We start from the raw sequence: 19,749 nt of genomic DNA, 5'->3' as shown, positions 1-19,749 counted from the left end.
AAGAACTAAAACACTACCTGCTTTTTTCCATGAAAATTAAAAAAAATTCATACGTGATAATAATGTGTCATCCAAATCTTTTCAATACCAGATTCAAAAATATTGTTTTTAATTCTTCACTAATGTCATTAATTAAAATGGGATGGCATGGAATACAATTTTTGTATGAATTAATTCACTACTGAAGCTTGTAGCTTGTACATAGGAATATGGAAATGGAGTTTTGCAGCATATGAAAAATGGCATGCATGACCAGGATTCAAACCCAGGATCTCCAGATGAAAGACCAAGGTGCTAGCACTCGCCATAAAGATCAGCAATTTATTTAGAACATAGCTTGTTTTGTCCTCATTATCAAAAATATTCATGAGATTAGACATGTTTAGAACTGTCAAGAAGTTATAAAAATTAATTTTAATCTTTGTTCAGACAATATTATATCACAGCAAATTAAAGACTATATTAAGAAAAAAAAAATCACATTTCCAGATTTTATAAATAATTCTCCCTATTATTCAGGTATTTCCGAACAGAGGTTTAAATCTGAAACCAAATGTATTCAGTTTAAAAATAATTTTTTTCTTTTAAAACTTAAACCTTTTGTGAAAGGCCTTCATTCAACTTTTTATTTTTCCATTTTCACTTCAGATCTTCTTTTTACTCTTAAGAGACTGACTTAAATATTCAGGCAAATTCAGAAATATTGTCAGGTAAGCCTCTGTTCTAAATTTTATTGCGTACGATGTCATCGCTTTTGTTTCTACTTAATTAGTTTTGTAGTCATATTGAATCATAATAAAACTTGTATCAAACTGTTCACACAGGTGTGTATGTATTTTAGTCGAGGGTCAGGTAGACCTTTAGTGGAACTTGTTTCCATTTCTCAAATGCCTTTCTCTTTCAGAAATTTGAACATTGGGACATTTTTCTCAGTGCATCAATGAATGGCATATCTTACTAGATGTTATAAGAGTGAAATTTAAATTGATATTTTCTATAATATTACAAATATAATTATAAATAATCATTAATGTATGAAATGATGTTATTTTTTAATGATAACAGTCAATATTACAGCATGTTTAAGTAGTAAGTTTTTTCTATAGTAAAGTAGACATTTTATTTTTATGTATCAGACAGTGACCAAATCTTATAGAGTTATCTTCAGAGGAAACAAATTAGCTCAAATTCTCTGAAACTTTTAAATAGTTGTTGACTGTGGTAAACTACAATTACATATACTTCTGTAAATAATGCATTTAATCTATAAAATGATATTATTATTTTTTAAAAGGAGGTATTCCATTGTGTCTGCTGCGACTGCCTACTGACAGTACACCACATACTTGCGCACTGTGACTATTATATAGCATTGCTTCAGAAATTTAAATTAGGGGCAAACATCAAAAATATTTTAGGGAACAGTATGATGATATCCAGTATCTTCTTATTTCTTTTATTTATGTCTTAAATATTTGAATATTTAAAGTTTTCTTTTTTTATCTTTATAAGGTGTTTTAGATTTTAACTATTTTGGCTGTGTGATATTGTGCATTTTAATTTTTAATTTTATTTTTTATATTACTGTTATTTAATTTATACATCCATGACATTTAGCTTTTTTGTTATAAAATTAATTTTTTTATTGTTGAAGCATTGCTTACAGGCCCTAATAATGAATCCTCATTGTACGTCCCAAAAAAAAAAAAAATATATATATATATATATATTAATATTATAAATAATTTTAACAAATATTTTTTTCTTATTATTAATCTTTTTTATGGTCTTGAAGTTGCTTTAATAATAATAATTTTTGAAAATGAATTTACTAAATAATTATTATGTGATTTTTTTTTTAATTTTCAGAAGTCCATCCAAAGCAAAAAAATCAAAACCATTTAAATTTCCATCAAAAAAAGAAAAACGAGAAAAATCAAGAGAAAAAGATAATAAAGAAAAAGAAATTGAAAAAGATAAAGATAAGAAGAAAGAAAGTGAAAAGGATAAAGAGAAAAAGAAAGAATCAAAAACTAAACTGAAATCAAAAGAACGTAAAAAATTAAAACATGGGGAAGATAGTTGTGATATCGGTGGTATGTTATATAAATATACAGAATAGGTCAACAGTACAGAAACCCCTCAACAACTTTAAAACCATTCCAGATAGAATACTGTAACTTTCAAGATAAGGTATCGTTCAACAACTTTACCTTTTGATGAGAAATAGAATTTCAACCCCTTCGATCAACTACTTTACCCCTTTTTAAAGTAGTTGACCGTTACAATACCTTATTTGAAAGTTACAGTATTCTATATGGTACAGTTTGTTCCATATAGAAAGAAAGTTGTTTAGGAGCTTCCATACTTTTGACTCTCTCTATGTATTCTATTTGATCTAATTTTTTTCTTGTATTAAATTAAAATAATATTAAATGTTAATGCAATTGTGCACACATTAACTCTTAAAGAGTTTGTTTATATTATAACAGGTTTACCACCAGATCACTAATACATAAGATAAAATAATTTTTTCCCTGGCTATTATAACAAAGTGAAAGTATTATAGTCTATCTAATAATTGCCGATATTTAAATTTCTCAATGTTATGAGGCCAACTGTGTTAAAAAACAAATACTTTTGTAGTATAATTATGCAGATTGCAGAATTTTTTTACCGTTGATGGGAATTAATTATCAAATTCCCAACAGGTATTGGTTATATGAGGTGTTTGATGTAAGATGTTTATGAGACATCATGTGTTTTAAAATGACTACATCTTAGAGAAGACTTAAATTAACAAGAATTATGTCCAGTTATTCATTTCAATGTCTACTTTAAGATGTTACTAATACTATTTGAAAATGTACTGGAAACATTTCACAGATTTGATGATGATTTCTCAAAGAATAATTCCTTTTACCCCTACTTCTATCGTCTAATTCATAATTTTCTCATTTTTAAGAACTTACTTAAAGCATTTTAATTATTCTTAATAAAGATATTTCATATTCTTAAAGGATAGTACCAGGTGATTCAAAAAGGACTTCACAAAGTTAAAAGCATTTAAAAATTTATTTAGATAACATGGAAATTCAGTTGAGGTTTTATTTCATAGCAAAACACATCAAGTTGTGACTCACGTTACTCAATAGTACCAAATTTGGCTACCAGTGCTATTAAAAATGGATATATTTACTGTTGCGGAATGTGCTTGACATGTGCTTTGGTTTTACAATTTGCAATCAGCAACTGCAGTTCAAAGTAATTTTCATAGAAAGTATGGTAGGGAGCCTCCTAGTAGGCATACAATTTACTCTCAGCACCAAACCTTCATTGAGACAGGTTGTTCTGTTAAACTTATAAAATCACCAAGACTTCCATGTGTCCCTTAAGCTGCTGTGGAATAACTCAGAGAAAGCTTTGCGCGTAGTCTGAAGAAGTCAACTCTATGTGCATCACATGACTAGCATTCTACAGACTTATTTGGCACGTATTACATAAACGATTGCACTTGAAGCCACACAAAGTAACCGTAGTTCAACATATTACAGATGATGACAGAATTACTCGGCTGCAGTTTTGTGTGGAAATGATGGATAGAATTGTGCAGACAACTTTATATTTTTAGACAATGTAATTTTTAGTGATGAGTTTCACATCAGTGGCAAGGTAAACACCTATAACTGTCAAATATGGGGTAGTTAAAACCCTCAAGAAACTGAAGCACATTCGTGGTAGCCCTAAGGTCAATGTTTCTTGTTCCCTAAGCAAAAAACGACTATATGGCTTGTTCTTCTTCCAGTAAGCAACCATAAATGGTGTCGTTTATCTGGACATGCTTCAAAATTTTCTAATTCCTCAGTTAGAGGGACCAAGATGGGTGCCATTACTATCATCAAGATAGGGCACCACCTCACTACCGCTTAGAAGGCCAAGATTTTCTTGATACTCAATTCCCAGGTCGGTGGATTGGTCATGAAGATCAAATTGTATGACCACCTTGCTCCCAGATTTGACTCTGCTGGATTGCTTCTTGTGGTGTTTCATTAAGATTTTAAGATTTGCTTTATGTATACCCATAATCAGCAGCCTTTACCAACTGCAGAGGTAGCACCCGACTTGCTGGTTACAGTCTGAAATGAAATCGACTTCAGATGGTATATATGTCGCATTACAAATGGAAGCCATATTGAACTAAAGTGAATGTTGGGTGACAAACTTGATTTGTTTTTCTATGAAACGTAAATTATCTCAATAAATTTTTGTGTGCGCTTTAAAATTTGTGACCTCCTTTTTGAATCACCTTACATATTCTTATTTTAATGCTAATTAGTTTTTGTTCATATTAGCATATGTTTGTGTTTTGAATTCATTAAAATGCACTTAATGTCTATATGACATTGCTGTATGCATTGGAGGCTAATGGTATATTTTGATGATCAAAAATGGTATCATAGTAACAATTTTTTATACCAGTTTTTTATTATATTAAAATAAAGCCTTTATAGCAAGTAAATTGGGTGTAATTTAAAGCATTTAAGGTAAGATTAGCTCCCACCCTCCTGTTGGGAGAGGTCCAATGCCCTACTAGTACTAAGTCTGCTTCAAATAATTATTTGCTCATGTTGCAATTCAAAAAATATTATGATTTTAAAAATTTTACTAGAAAAATTAATGGAAGCTCATAGGAAATGTATTTGTTTGCATATCCAAAAATGTGCATATTTTTTTATCCTAATATTTCACGAAAGTATAACCCTAGGAGGGTGAAATTTTATAGCAGGAGTCTTCAGATTCCCTAAATACCCTCATAAAGAAAATTTTTTACTTAAAAAAATACTTTCATAATATGTGTTTCGAATATGATTATTCAAAATAGAGGCAAACAAATAAATATACTTTGTATATAATAGTATAAATATACATTTATCAATCCAAATATTTAAGTATTATATATTTATATATTTTTATTTCATTGTAAGAAATATTGAAAGTTAAAAAAATTGGAAAATAAGGGTTTTATGGTGTATAATTCAGAGCTCAGTAATTTTGATAAAATATATTTATAATATAATGTGTCATCAGTACATATTAAAATATGAACTTATATTATCTCTACTCTCATGGAATTTCAGGCTGTTTCAGTGATGGTGGGTCCTTTAAAAAATTGTTGCCTGTGTTTAGTTATATCAAAATTATCTTTTAACATTTACATAAATTAAGTAATGTCAAGATCTATAATTTAGATGGGCGGTTGAGAAGAAAGAATGAAATCTATCAAAAAGATTCAGTTATCTTTCATTTTGTTGCATCTTGTACAGGTCAATGTTTACTAATAAAAATATTAGGAACTACTTTTATATGCCTACTAACCATCAATGCATATTAACAAAAAGTTAACAGTTCATATTTCACCATATGGTAACATCCATGTATAAAGTACATAAGGTACCCAAAAATAACCAAAATCTACACCTGGGGCAATCCAAACTAAACATAATTGCAAAATCCCCCCCCACTATATGTAGCAAGGTTACAATATTTTGTGACATTCTTTTGAATGGCATTGCTCTTTATTGCTTATAAGGCTGGGGTTTTTTTTCTGTGATGCGAGTCTGTTAAATTTTGTTTCCTCTTAGAGAAAATGCTTCTGAAGCAGTAATGATGCTTCATTATGCTTTTAAAGAGAAAGTTTTAAATAAAACACACATCTGTGAGTGGTTTTCACATTTCAAACAAAAAAATTTTGCAATGTAATCTATGAAGATTATGATCAGATTACTGAATTGTTTTATGTCTTTGAGTTCTTACCAAACAAATTTTAACAGATGATTTGAACATGAAACACATTACTGCAAAATTTGTGCCTTGGTTACTCACAGGTCATAAAACTAGTCATTTTAATGCTTATCATGATTTCTCGGGTCATCTTTGAAATGATTCAAAGACTTTCTTTTTATAGTTGTGATAGGTAATGAAAGTTGGTGCCATGCTTATGACCTAAAAATGAAATAACAGTGAAGTCATTGAAAATCATTGACAAAAATATGCATGGCAAGTTTTGATCAGTTTATTTCACTTTTTTGACTTTTGTTTTAATAAATTTTTATTATATGATTTATATTAATTTTAAACCTTATAAGTTTTATTATTTTAGAGTTATTTTACCTTTTTATTGAAGAAAATTCTTCCGGGCGATGATAATGCACAGATGTTTTTCGCCCCAAAAAAAAAGACGACAATATTGATTTTCTTCGTTAATGTGAGTAGATTTGTAAACTGAGAATTTATTTCTTCTGGAGAGACAGGGAATCAGCATTTCTACCAGATGTGTTTAGAAGATTGCATGATAGGGTTTGATGAAAACACTTGCCAATATTGAAGAATAGTGATTGGTTTCTGCATCACAACAATGCCTCCATCTGTACTGTTCTAAACAACAAACAGTTTTTGTTGTTACAAGATGATCGTTGCCTCTCATCATCCCTACTTGCCCAATCATTCTCCAAGCAACTTTTTCTTTTTCCTGTATATGAAAAAAGGAATTCAAAGGTTAGCATTTTTGTACCATGGATGAAGTCAAACATAAATCACTGCAAACTTTGGAAAACATTCTACAAAAATTCCAAATTTGTTTTCAGCGGTGAGAAAACCAAGTGTATTCACATGGAAAGGTATTTTGAAGAAGGTTAAAGTTTCAGTAAGTAAAAATTATTAAAGCAATTGTTTTTAATTTTGGTTGTTTTTGAATACCCCCTCTTAAGTTAAGTGATATGTAATCTTAGTTTCTGGAAGTTATTGAGCTTGGAATACAAAAACCTTATTTCCCTTTTTTTCCTTCAAAAGTAAATGGTGAATTTCTTGATATTTAAGCACGTTCTTAATAAGATATGTAAAACAGATAAGGTATTAATTTGATATATTTTTTAATACTCAGGTCAATATCTAGCAGTTCCCTCTTCATAGCCAAAGTGTCTGGCAATACTTTCTTATAGTACAAGGCATGTTTTGAAAGTAAAGTCCACTTTGAAATAAAAACAAAATTGTAAAATATGAACAAACATTATTACTTAACTCATAAAGAGTACATTTATTTACTACATTTCTATGTAGCTGCCTTCAGTTTCAATATTTTTCATTGCTTCTTCAATCCATCTTCAAGAATTTCACTGCCAGTGACTTAAACCATGCAGTAACACCATTTTTCATTTTATGATCTTTATCAAACTTTTGTGATGCAAACCACTGTTAAACATGAAGGAAAACAAAATAATTGCTTGGAGCTAAGTCAGAACTGTAGAGTGGATGATTTTTCAAGTTTCCTTGCTCTCTGATTTGTAGTGTGTGGTCCGGCATTGTCATGTGAAAACGAAATTCTGTAGGATAGCATTCTATGCCATTTGTTTTCTGTAGTTATCTAAGAATATTTAACATTTTGCAATACATATTCACATTCACAGAAGTTCCACAACCCCCTTTTTGTCCCAAAAAACATTAGACATTAGCTTCAAGCAAGAACACATTCAGTAAAGGAACTTTACCAAAGCTCAAAGAACTTCTTTGAGCAAGGAGATGATTAATACTGCCATTCCATTGACTGCTGCTTGTCAAAGCAAGTTTCAAATAAGAAATCCAAGTTTCATTCTGCAATAATAATGTGATCATACAATTCGTCACCTTATTTTTGTAACACTGCAAAAATTAATACGTTTTTCCTTGTATGTCTCTGTTAACATATTCAGCAACCATTTGGTACACAGTTTTCTGTAGCCCAGTTTTCAGTCAAAACTTCTTAAATCAAAGATCATGAAACATAAAGACAATTATGACCTAGCAACACAGTTTTCTCAGTTTTTTCAATCATATCATCCATAATCACAACAGTGTGCCATTATGTTCTTCATCCTGAACATTTGTTCATCTTCCTTGAAATGAATGGCCCCTCCATTTTACTTAAGTATCACCATAATATTCTACTTGTAAACATTACAGATTTGCCTGTTATTTCAGCCGAATTGTTTTTTGCCATGAAAAATCAGATTACTCCTTGTACTTCATGCTTGGTGGGATAATGAACTATAGCACTCATAATGAATGGATGAACATAAACCACTAACAACATAGTAGTACTAAACTACTGTTGCTAACAGCAGCTAACTATTGATTGAAATAAGGAACCACCATCTGTTTACATGCATACATAGGTGAGAAATTCAAAATGGACCTTACTTTAAAAAATACGCCTTGTATATTATTAAGTATATTTTAATAAAAATAAATAATCAACCTTGCATCTATGATGTAACTGCATATTAATTTTATGGGTTACAATCTGCACTGGGAAAGTACGTTCTAATGCAGTGTTTCTCATTAGAACCAACCCCGGGTCACAAAATTAGCGTACAACTTTAAATGTAAACAATAATGAAGTCATGTTATTAGAAAAAAAATCATTTATTATAAACATTTTTCTTACATTTATAAGTACACAGTAAAGAAAAATTTTCTCCATATGTGGATCTATATTGGAAACGCACAAAAGCAAATTGTTTTTAAGTAATAAAAGACAATTCCTATATTTATTTTTTAGTACAACCATAGATGAAATACCCTTTACACAAAAGTAAGGTAGGATGAAAGGGATTAATATTGTCATTGTCTCTGTTACTAAATTTCCATATTCACTTCCACGAGCAAGCCAAAAAGTATCTAAATCTTTGGATGTGAATTGTAGTTGTAATGTTTTATCGGCAGACATTTTGATGAGCTGGTCATAAATCTGAACTGGTGACTTAACAGCCGCACTAACATTTTCACTAAATGGATTCAGTACTCATCTCTTCAAGAAATCACTTTTATTTTATGGAAAATACTCTGCCAACTGAATTTTTAGCTCATGAAAACACATCTTCATCCTTAACCAAACTGTGGTGAATAATATTGTGTTCTTCATCCAAATTTTTTCTCAGTGAAATCGGAAGTAAGTGGAAACATATCAAAATTTTTGCTTTGAAGGCAAATAATACAGATATCAAGCTAGCAATGAAAGCATGAACTTTTTCTGTCATCAATAAAATGCTTTTATCATGTTCTTGTAAATTCACATTTAATTCATTTAAATGCAAAAATACTTCAGCTATATAAGTCAACATCAATATATACTCATTATTCTTTAAAAACATTAAGAATGGTGTTTGTTTATCCTGGAAAAATATTATTAATTCTTCTCAGAATTAAAAAAAAAAAACAGGTTTAACATTTTCTTCTGCAGTAACCATCTGAATTCTGTATGTGAAAAAAAATTTCTTTCTTTTTTCCCATTTTGTTTATTTTTTTTTGGTGGGGGGCTTGATATCACCATATAAGCGTGAAGCTTGTGCGTTGGATATGAAAATAGAAGTTTGTAGTGTATAAAAAATGCCATGCCTGACTGGGATTCAAACCCAGGACCTCTGGATGAAAGGTCGAGACACTACTACACTGCCACATAGATCGGCAGAGTAGTATGCATTTCATTGCATAGTTTAGCAAATAGCCTATTCTGTAATGGTAGACTTTTAATAAAATTAACCATTTTTACAACTTTACAAAGAATTTGTTTGAGACATTCCAGCATACTTTTTGTGGCAAGAGCATGTCTGTGAAGGAAGTAGTGCATCCATTTCACCCTTGGTGTAAGACAGTCTTTTAATTTTAACAGAAATCCATTGTTTGCTCCTGTTTTTACCTTTGCACAATCACCATATATTGCAATACATTTTGTCTAATCAGTGTCATAGTTTTATAAAAAACATCAAAAAGATATACTATCCTGTTTCATGACTAGGTATTGATTTGCAAAACAACATATTTTTTTTGATTGACCCGTCCCTAAAACACAAGATCCCATAAAACACGAGAATTGAGAAATGTTTTCCACACCTGTTGATTCATCAAATTGATTACTATAAAGTTTACTTGAACTCATTTGATGAATTATCTGATCGCAGACATCAGCAGAGCCATATCATCGATTTGCCGTGATACTGTGTCTAAAAAGCAAAATTTTTTCAATTTTTTGTTTCTTCCACACCTATTAAAACACTGACCATATCAATTGCAGCAGGCAGTATGAGGTTTCTGCAATTGTATTGAGTTTGGACTTCTTAGCTAATCTTAATGCTATGAGATAAGATGCTTCTATCAGTATGACTTGATTTACAAATAGAAGATTGTTGATTTCTCGAAATATGTAATGTTCTTTTAAAAAATTCCCAGGGTTTGCTTTTATGATCCGAATTTAGTTTCCAAGTGTCACATTAATTTTGATGGCTTCATATTTTCAACAGAGAAGACTTGAAAGCAAACAATGCAACTTTGGCTTTCAATTCAATGAGGTAAAACCATAATTTAAATAACTGTTATTGTACAATCTTTTTATCAATAGATTCACTGGATGTAGATGGCTCACTTCATTTTTTCACAAATAGACATTCGCGTCACATTCAAAACTAATCTGACATTCTGCAATCCCTTACTATTTTATACTACTGAGAGCACGATGTGTTCTAACATACCATGTGCGTGTTCAATCATTATACTCTCACAGTTAATATTATGCTAGCAGACCAAATTACAGAGCATGTACACATCATAATGGTTCTGTGTGAGAATGGTGTAGGAAATTCAGGGAAGAGTGAACTAATGTGCATGATGAAGAAGGAAGAGGGTGACATTTCATTATGAGTGATGAACTTGAAAAACTGACCATGTTGGTCATGATAGATGTATCTTCACAATTACTGAACTTAGTGAAAATGTTTAATTCCTCAAGTTCCAATCTTTCAGAATTGTTACAGATAAATTGGGTTTTTGGGTAGGCAATGAGTACCAAAACAACTTTCAAATGTCAAAAATGTAACGAATGGAAAAACATTGACTTTTCTTCAGCAATACTGGAATGAAGGAAGTGAATTTTTTGACATTATTGTTTCTGGTAATGATACATGGATCTGATTTATCAATATTGAGATAAAAGAACTGTTCAAACAGAATCAAACAAACTAATTTGAATGAACAAATGATGGATACCATGTTTTAACATTGTAAAGGAATTTATGTTGTTGGGAATGATATTAGCTGCAGCCTGCTATTATTATGAAACTTTGACAAAGCTTTGAACAATATAGAATAAATAGTGGGGGATGCTAACAAAGGAGATGGTTTTTTTTTTGTGTGCATAACAGTGCGCTGCCTCCCCCATACTAAATTGTTTAAGTGAAAATTTTTACCTTCCCTCTTACAGCCCTGATTTGGCATCACCTAATTTTGATGTGTTCACAAAATTAAAGAATTGGCTGGCTACTGAACACTTCGGAAACAATGAATGAGTGGATACTTTAAAAGTGGCATTCTTTAATGGGAGAACAAATAAGCTTGTAAAGGTGCTTGAATTTATATGTCAATTATGTTGAGAAGTAATTATTATTATTACTATCTTTTATGACAGCATAGGATCGCTTTAGTTAGTCTTCAATGGGACTGTTTTGGCCTTCTGATCCTCTGAGTACTGTTTCATACATTCCAATCTTTGTACCCTTTCTGGTGTTGAAACTGTTCATGTTATGAGTATGAAGCAAGTGTCTTTATTATAGATTTTCTTGATTAATTTTATCTTATCCGTGGTGTCTATTGGTGTTAAGGCCAATTTCCTTGAGATCCTCTCTTATTTCTCTGATCCATCTCTATCTTGTCTTGGTTTTTTCAAGTGAAAATTGTACTGTGCTAGCTGTTTCAGAAGTCTTGAATCTTGCATCCTCATGATATATTCAAAGAATCCTCTTACACATGGTATCAGTGATGGGTTCTAATTCTTTGTAAATGACTTTGTTGGGGTTAATCCAGCACTGCCTCTCTTTTTGGTACTTTTTATTGACACAGCTTCTTCAAATTGTTCTTTTGATTTTCTGGAGTGTGTCTATCTTTGATCTTCAGGTAAAGATCTTTGATCTTTGATTTGTTCTTCAGGTAGAAGAGTGCTATTTTTTCTGCTGCGTAAGTGGCTTCTGGTTTTATAACTGTGTTGTGGTGTCCTATTTGTGGATTTATTGATAGGTATTTTTTATTGTAAGTGTACCAGGTTTTTTTTTAGCTTTAGCTAGTTTGTTTCTTCTTATTTGAATTGAGGTTTATTCGTTTAGGTTGTTAGTTACTATTTCTCCAAGGTATTTAAATTGGGTTACTATTTTGATTTTATTACAGTTACTGATCATATTGGTGTTTGGGGCATAATTTTTGTTTTTTTGAATGATGTTTTGGGGCCAGTCTTAGTTGTAGTGTTTTGAAGTTCTAATATCTGTGATTTAGCTTCATCAATGTCATTTGTTAGTAGTGCCAAGTCATCGGCGAAACCAGTGTTTTGATTTTTCGGCGTATTTTTACTTTTGGGGAAAATTTCCTTATTACATTTTCTAGAATACAGTTGATTAATAGCAGTGAGAGCCCATCATCATGGGGCTGTCCTGTTTTGATCTCAAATGGTTCCAAGAGCTTGCCTCTGAATTTTGCCTGTAACTTAGTGTTTGTGAGCGTTAGTTTTATCATGTTTATTAATTTGGTATATAGTCCGAGGTGTCTTGGAATTTTTAGTAAGGATTTTCTGCTGATGCAGTCATAAGCTTTCTTGAAATCTACAAATATTATCACCATGTCTCTGTTTCTTTTCCTGTTGTTATCCATTATTAGCTTGAGACTCATGACCTGGTCTGGACAGCTCCTCCAGGGTCTGACCTAGTTCTTTTTCAGTTGTGAACCAATCCTATTGAGGATGATTCTTGAAAGAATTTTGTATGTTGTGTCTCTGAGTGAGATTCCTCTGTAATTGTTAGGGTGTGTTTCATCCCATTTTTTGTGTAGCAAACTGAGGAGAGCTGACATCCAGTGTTCTGTTAGTTCTTTGATCGAGGTATTAACAAGCAATTGATGAAGGACAATTTTTGTTGATCTTCCTGCATGTTTCCAGATTTGTACAAAAGTCTGATATTCTCCTGTTGCTTTATAAGTCTTCATCTCACCTGGTGCTTGGTAGACTTCTCTTATTGTGAAGGTTGATGTTTTCTGGTAGTGTTGGTGTTGAAGTTTAGAAATTCTGTTGGTTCTTCGCAATTTTGGAGTTTGTTGAAATATTTACCTAGGATTTCTGCATTATTCATTGTTGTGGGCCAGTTTACCATTTTCATTCTTTATTATTATGGTTGGGGGTTCATATTTTTGGGGCTGATTTTTGAAGATATTGTAGTAGTCTCTTGACTGTGTTTTATTGAACTCTTCTTCTCTTAACTTAAGTGTGACTTTATAATGTTGTATTTTTATTCATATACTTACTTTTCATTGTTTCGCTAGATATTAGGAATGGTGACATAGTTATCCTTGATGTCTTTTTTCACTGTTTCGTCGCATTCGCTGTTCCATCACTGATGTTTTTTACGCGATTTTAATGTGATTCTAATTCTTCTGTGATTTGTTAAGGTTGTTGAATAGATCTTTGAGTTTATCTTTGATTTTATTTTTTAAATAAATGTTCATTCTTGATTAGTTGGGTAGGGTCCATTTTTCTTTTAGTTTTAGGGCTTGATTTTGTTGCTTTTTTTTAGGGAGTAAATTTAATTTTGACTACATTGTGATCTGAGACTGTCTTCTCATCAGAAGAACTTTCCTTTGTAGATCTTGTGGTGGTGTTTATCCATAAAGACATGGTCTAGTTGCCATTCTCCTTTAGTATAGTCTGGATGTTTTCCCAACTCATCAAGAAATAATATAAGTATGTAAGTTACTTTTATGTAGGGTACATTTTAAAAAAAATTTATTTTGCTTATTTTTATTACTTGACCGAATGTTAATTTATAAATAGCCCTTGTAGCTTTTTATCACAGGCTTATCGTTTGTGTCAAACTTAAAAATAGTTTGCAGTAACTTTCTTTTTTTTTTAGTTTTTATTAAATTAAAATTTTTATTATTTTGTTAGATAGAAATTATTTTTTTTATGACCATAAAAAGTTTTTTTGCCATTGTATTAATTTTTCAGAAGTAAAACTAAAATATGATGAGCCTGTAGTATAAATAAATGTCGCTTATAGAGCTGTGTGATAGTTTCTCCCTCCCATTTACTTCAACTGTAGATATGCCCAGTAGTCAATTTTATAAATAAAATTTTCATGAAGAAGAAATGAAAATCATTTTTTATGCATTAATTTAAAATTTTGACACTATGACTGTGTAATATTTTGATGCTGATGTAAGCATTTGTACATATATATATTTCTTGTAAATTGTTAATTTACTGTATTTATTGTCTTAATGTCATTAAACCTTCAGAATTGCATGTCAGCTCTTATAACTTGACTTTGGCTTTAAAATAATGTTGCATATTTTCTATAATTAAATTATTGAAATAAAATTACTATATGATTATTTATTTATAATAATGATATTATAAAAATATAAAGTGTATTTTTACTGTATTTATTATTTAAGCTCATTATATTCCCTTGTGAACAAATAAAGATACTACTAGGGCACATAAGGAGGTAATTATTTTAAATTATGGCTGTAAAACATATTGCTTAACAAATATAGATCTAATTTTATATTTAAATTTAAAAATAGGATGGTGTGAAAATTTGTTGTTTATAACTTTAAAATTGAACAAAATAATATTGTAAATATTTACTTATTATAACTTCATGTGTTGGGATTACAAATTATTCAGTTAAGAAGGATTTACAGTGCATAGGTGAATGAACATTTAATAGCATTAGTGCAATAATCCTTTTTAAAAAAAGTATTTTTTCTTAAAGAAAATTTTAGATTTTAAGAATCATAAGAATGTTTATAATTTTTATACAAAACATGAAGGTTAGACAAAGAAAATAAAAATATAATCTAGAAAAAAGATTTACAGAATTATCAAAAATGAAAAACTAGAATAATTGTCTCTTTGATGAAACAGATATTTAAAATTACTGATAAAAATTTAGTAATTACTGTGATAATTCTAAAGTATATTATATTAATTAATAAATAAATTGAAAATTAATTACAAAACTAAAGACAATAAAAAAATTTGAAATATATAAAATGTTAGAGAGGGAAAGTAATGTTTTATTTATAGATAAGTATTCTTAATATGTAATTTCTTTTCTGAAGAGATTACTGCAGAAAATTAAAAGAATAAGTACTATTTTATTAGAATAAATATAAGGATGTTAAATGGATTGTGTGCAAGATTCAAAAATGTAGCCAAATCTTTAAAAATATAGAATATAATATTAAAAAAATTATAGAAAATGAAAAGCTGATGATTGTACTATACTTCTTTAGTTGAACATATAGAGTAATAAGCAAGTATCCTGTAATGATAACTACATTTTAGCTGGATCACACTGATACTGTTTTTAGTGTAGTTATCACACAGATCTACCCAATTCAGTTTGAATATAAATTAAAATTTAATAATGGTTGCTTGGTGATGAAGTTAAGAAAGTGATAGAATTGATATTTAACTCTTATTAACTAATTTTTGATCTGTAGATACTACTCACCTTAAGCCAAGCCTTTATCTCTATATTATCATGACTCATTTTGGTTACGTTTATGTAGGCTACTATTGTTACTATTATTATTGTTGGTTACTATTATTTTAATATAATTTATCCCATTATATCAGTTATCTCTTAATTACAGTAATATATTCTTTTAAGATGAAGGTGTTGTAATTATATATATATTTATTTATTGAACCAGGATCATTAAACTAGAACTCATAATATTTAATGTTAAAAGAAAATTTTAATCAGTATTGACAATTATTAATGAATAATCAATAAATTATATAATAATTAATAATACAATATTTATTTTTGTGATATCTTTGAAGATATTAAAAATTGATTACAGTGTCATAAATGAATTGTAAACATTTTTATTTATATGTATATGTAATTTGATATAATGATATTGTTATGCATGGTTATTAAGAACTGTAAAACATTTAAATTTAAGTAGCTATTTTATAATAGTTTTCATACTGACTAACAGTATAATGTTTAAATATACCACGTCATACTCAGTAATATGTTGTTAATGTAAACTTTATGTTTATAGCTCTTCCCCCTCTCTTTGTGTGTGTGTGTGTGTGTGTGTATGCATGTATGAGAGAGATTGTGTGTTTTTTAGTGTTATGATAAAGATACAACCTATTAGTATTAATGCACATGCCATGTGTCTCTCTTCTTTGTATACAATTTTATTATAATCTACTAGTCTTATTCTGTTTTGTTATTATTTTATCATTATATATATTTACATAAACATGCTCATTCTTAAATTAAAATAAGTATTTTTTATTATTTCAATTATTAATAATAATTAATAAATAATTTCATGTAAATATTATGAGGTGTTTTCGTGATCCTAGGCCACGATTAACCTATAAAAAGAGTAAGTTAATCAAACAATATTTTTTAATTAGTTTTGCTTTGCTTATATTTTCTGACATTAACATATTTTTTTTAAAATTGCTATAATGATTTGAAATTTTAAAATAGTTAACTGAAATTTTTGATTTGTTTGTGATGTCTTGAATTACTTTAATTTTATTATTTTTATGACAAAATGTTCTAGTAATAAGTTCTGATATTAATTAAGATAAAATGTGTTAATTAATTCAAAGCTTTTTTTCTTGATGATATTGCCACATAAACTTGAAGCTTATGGGGGGATATGGATTGGAATTTGATATGATTGAAAGGTTGAGGTGTACCACACTCTGCCTTAGAGAATTATTCAGTTGTAAAATAATATTTTTCATTGTAGTGTTTAATATGGAACAGTATAATAATGAAATTAATTTTTTTATGTTTTGTGAAATTACATTATAATTACACAATTTCAATTATGTCATTTTAAAAATGTGTTTTATAGTATCTTGCAGGTACTAAATAACAGACAGTTATATGAAAATATACACACGCATGTGCATGCACACATACACACAAATACATTCACACAAAGAGGTGTTCATTTTAAATGTATCGTCATTAGTATTTCTGAAACTGTAAGTTCTAAAGAAACTTTCAGTGGGCAACTTCACTTATTTTTCCCTAATTATTAGAAATACAGTATTGGTATTTTCAAAATCACTTTTATATTAAAAAAAAAAAAATAGAAATCCCTAATTTTTTTTCACTTTTTGATAGAAAACATTATTTTTATTTTCTTTTTCTTGTATTTATTTCCCTAAATACAAACTGTTCAGGACTATAGATGAAAACAAATATAGCGACTAAGTTAAAGCCATTTTACTATTTTTTCATTGTTTGTATTTTTCTTTCAGGAGCTATTTCATAGCATACAAGCATTTATATTATTGCAGATAATCAAGAAAATTTAAATAAACAAATGAAGTGTAACTGCTTTTTTTCACATATATTTATTATATGGTAATAATACTGAAGCTAATTAACCCAGTAGAAGTGAAAATGCTACAATAAGTCATTAAATTTACACATATTTATATACGTTTAATTAGTAAAAGAAATTTAAAGGTGTAATGTAGTATTTATCTAAAGGTGTCACCATTAAGTTATAATCCTGGATTTTAGTTATCTAATTCTCAAATTTTATTAAGTCATAAACTTTTGATTAACATTTCTTTAAATTCATTATTTTATTAAAATATATTTTCTTTTTGTATAAATTAAAGTTTCCACTTACCAACAATTTTCAATATATGTGTCCTACTACTTTCAGAATCATTATTCCATCATCAGCAATTTCATAGAAGAAGTAATTCAAAACTCATATGTGTAATTTTTGTATATATAATTATATTTTTAATTAAAATTGTTATGTTCATAATAGTCAATCGTCAAAAAATAAAAAATAGTTTATATGTCATTAAGAATGTAATGTCATGTCTGCAAGATGATAAAACTATTATCCAATATTTTCTTTCGTTCATTAATGTTCTTGTTAATTTATTTTTCAGAGGAACAACCTATTTTTGGAGTTTCTCTTCCACTTGCGTTAGAACGTAGCAGGTGTCACGATGGTGTAGAAATTCCTCTTGTTGTTAGGGATTGTATTATGCATATACAGGAAAATGGTTTGTAAAAATATCTTAATTTCTTTTATAATTATTTTAATTAATATTAATTGTGTATCTAAATGATAATAATAGGTTATTATTATTATTGTATAATTTTTGAATATTCTGAATTTTTGTGAGTCCAAAAAGACATACTCCATAGTTGTGGCAGTTCAAGTGCATCTCACTTTAGAATTACGTGTTTTGTGGTCTTTTGGAATAGATACAAGTATGACAAAGGATATGAGGACTAAATAAAGGTTCTTAAAGAATAGTCTACTAACAATGATGAAAAGTAGTATTGTCCTATAGAATCTTTTATCCAACCAGATCAGGAAAGCTAAAAGGATTTGAAAATTAATCTAAATAGAAAATTTAAAAAAATTATATAAAAAAATTAATTTTTAAATAAATTTTTCTATTTAGATTAAAAAATTGGTCTAATTAGAAAAAACTAATAGATTTTCTGGATAACAATTTGAAAAATTCTTATCCCAACAATAATAAAGTTTGAGATTGAGACTTCAGCATAATAAAAACTTTTAAGTACTGTTTACTTACTCCAGAACCAGCAGTGAATGTGTTAGTTATTTGAAATTAACTGATTTATATTTTCATTGACACCATTTTGCCTGATGTGTTATGATTTACCAGAAGTTTCCTTACACAAATTGTTTTATTTATTACTTTCTAGTTTCTGGAACTCCTTGTAGACTCCTACTTTCTAACTTAACTCTTAGGTCGTTTTACTTTGGATAACCTGAAGTCTCATACAAAGGTTATACCAATTTTTTTTTAATATCGCCACTCAAGCTTGAAGCTTTGGCATATGGAAATTGAATTTTGTAGCGTGTGAAATATGCCATGCCTGATGGATCTGAACCTGAGACTGAGGCCCCGGGTTTCAGTCCTTGCCTGTGTGCATGTTGTGTGTGTGTGTGTGTGTATTGTTACAAGTATGTAAGTATATGGCACTTGTTGTACTTACTAATGTTTGTGTTATTTAAAATGTGTATATATATATTTTTTTGTTCTTTTAATATTTTTAGTTCTTTTTTTGTTTTAATTTTCTCAGAAGTCTACTTTTTATTGTCATTACAAAGTTTAGTAAAATCTTTTTAAAACAGTATTTCAATAAAGTGCAAAACTGTGAAACGAGAAAAAACATTTTAAATAGATCATAATTTATAGTCAATAATAATTCATTATTAAAGCAGAGATCTTTCTAATATGGATGTAGAAAGCCTCTTCATTTTTTTTTTTTAGAATTTTTAACTTTCTTTAGTGGAAATTAAGGAAAACATTCTATTGTTAAAGTGTAATGATTTTAATGAAGGAAAATGTATATTACATCAATGGGCAATTTGTCCTTATCATTTTTTTAATAATCCAGAATTGTAAAATGAATAACTGTAAATAAAATCCATTTATAATGAATTTCTGGTCATCTGATATTAGTGTGTTCCTCAGAGGAAATACTATGATAAAACTCTTTAGTAATTGAAAATCATTAATTTTAAATTATATTGTACCTAGTATTTATTTAAATGTTTTTCAATTTGTGTTTAGCTGAATATATTACATAGTTTATGATTTTTGTTTTTTTTTTTAAATCGATCCTT

General features: G+C 28.9%; 1 protein-coding gene across 2 annotated transcripts in view; it reads left to right on the top strand.

The window, feature by feature from the left end:
- LOC142325387 (ralA-binding protein 1-like) overlaps window positions 1–19,749 on the top strand; it is a 66,486-nt gene that overhangs the window by 11,156 nt on the left and 35,581 nt on the right. Inside the window, exons 3-4 of one of the 2 annotated variants that reach the window (XM_075367105.1) lie at window positions 1,870–2,096; window positions 18,029–18,145. In XM_075367105.1, coding sequence (XP_075223220.1) covers window positions 1,870–2,096; window positions 18,029–18,145 — 344 coding nt within the window. Of the gene's footprint in view, window positions 1–1,869; window positions 2,097–16,320; window positions 16,480–18,028; window positions 18,146–19,749 lie in introns of those variants that run through there. The other variant, XM_075367106.1, reaches the window with a different exon arrangement.

Source organism: Lycorma delicatula, chromosome 5 (genome assembly GCF_047948215.1).
Source record: "Lycorma delicatula isolate Av1 chromosome 5, ASM4794821v1, whole genome shotgun sequence".
Lineage (NCBI taxonomy): Eukaryota > Metazoa > Arthropoda > Insecta > Hemiptera > Fulgoridae > Lycorma > Lycorma delicatula.
Note: the sequence above shows the minus strand (reverse complement) of the source record. Positions and strands in the feature narration are given on the sequence as shown.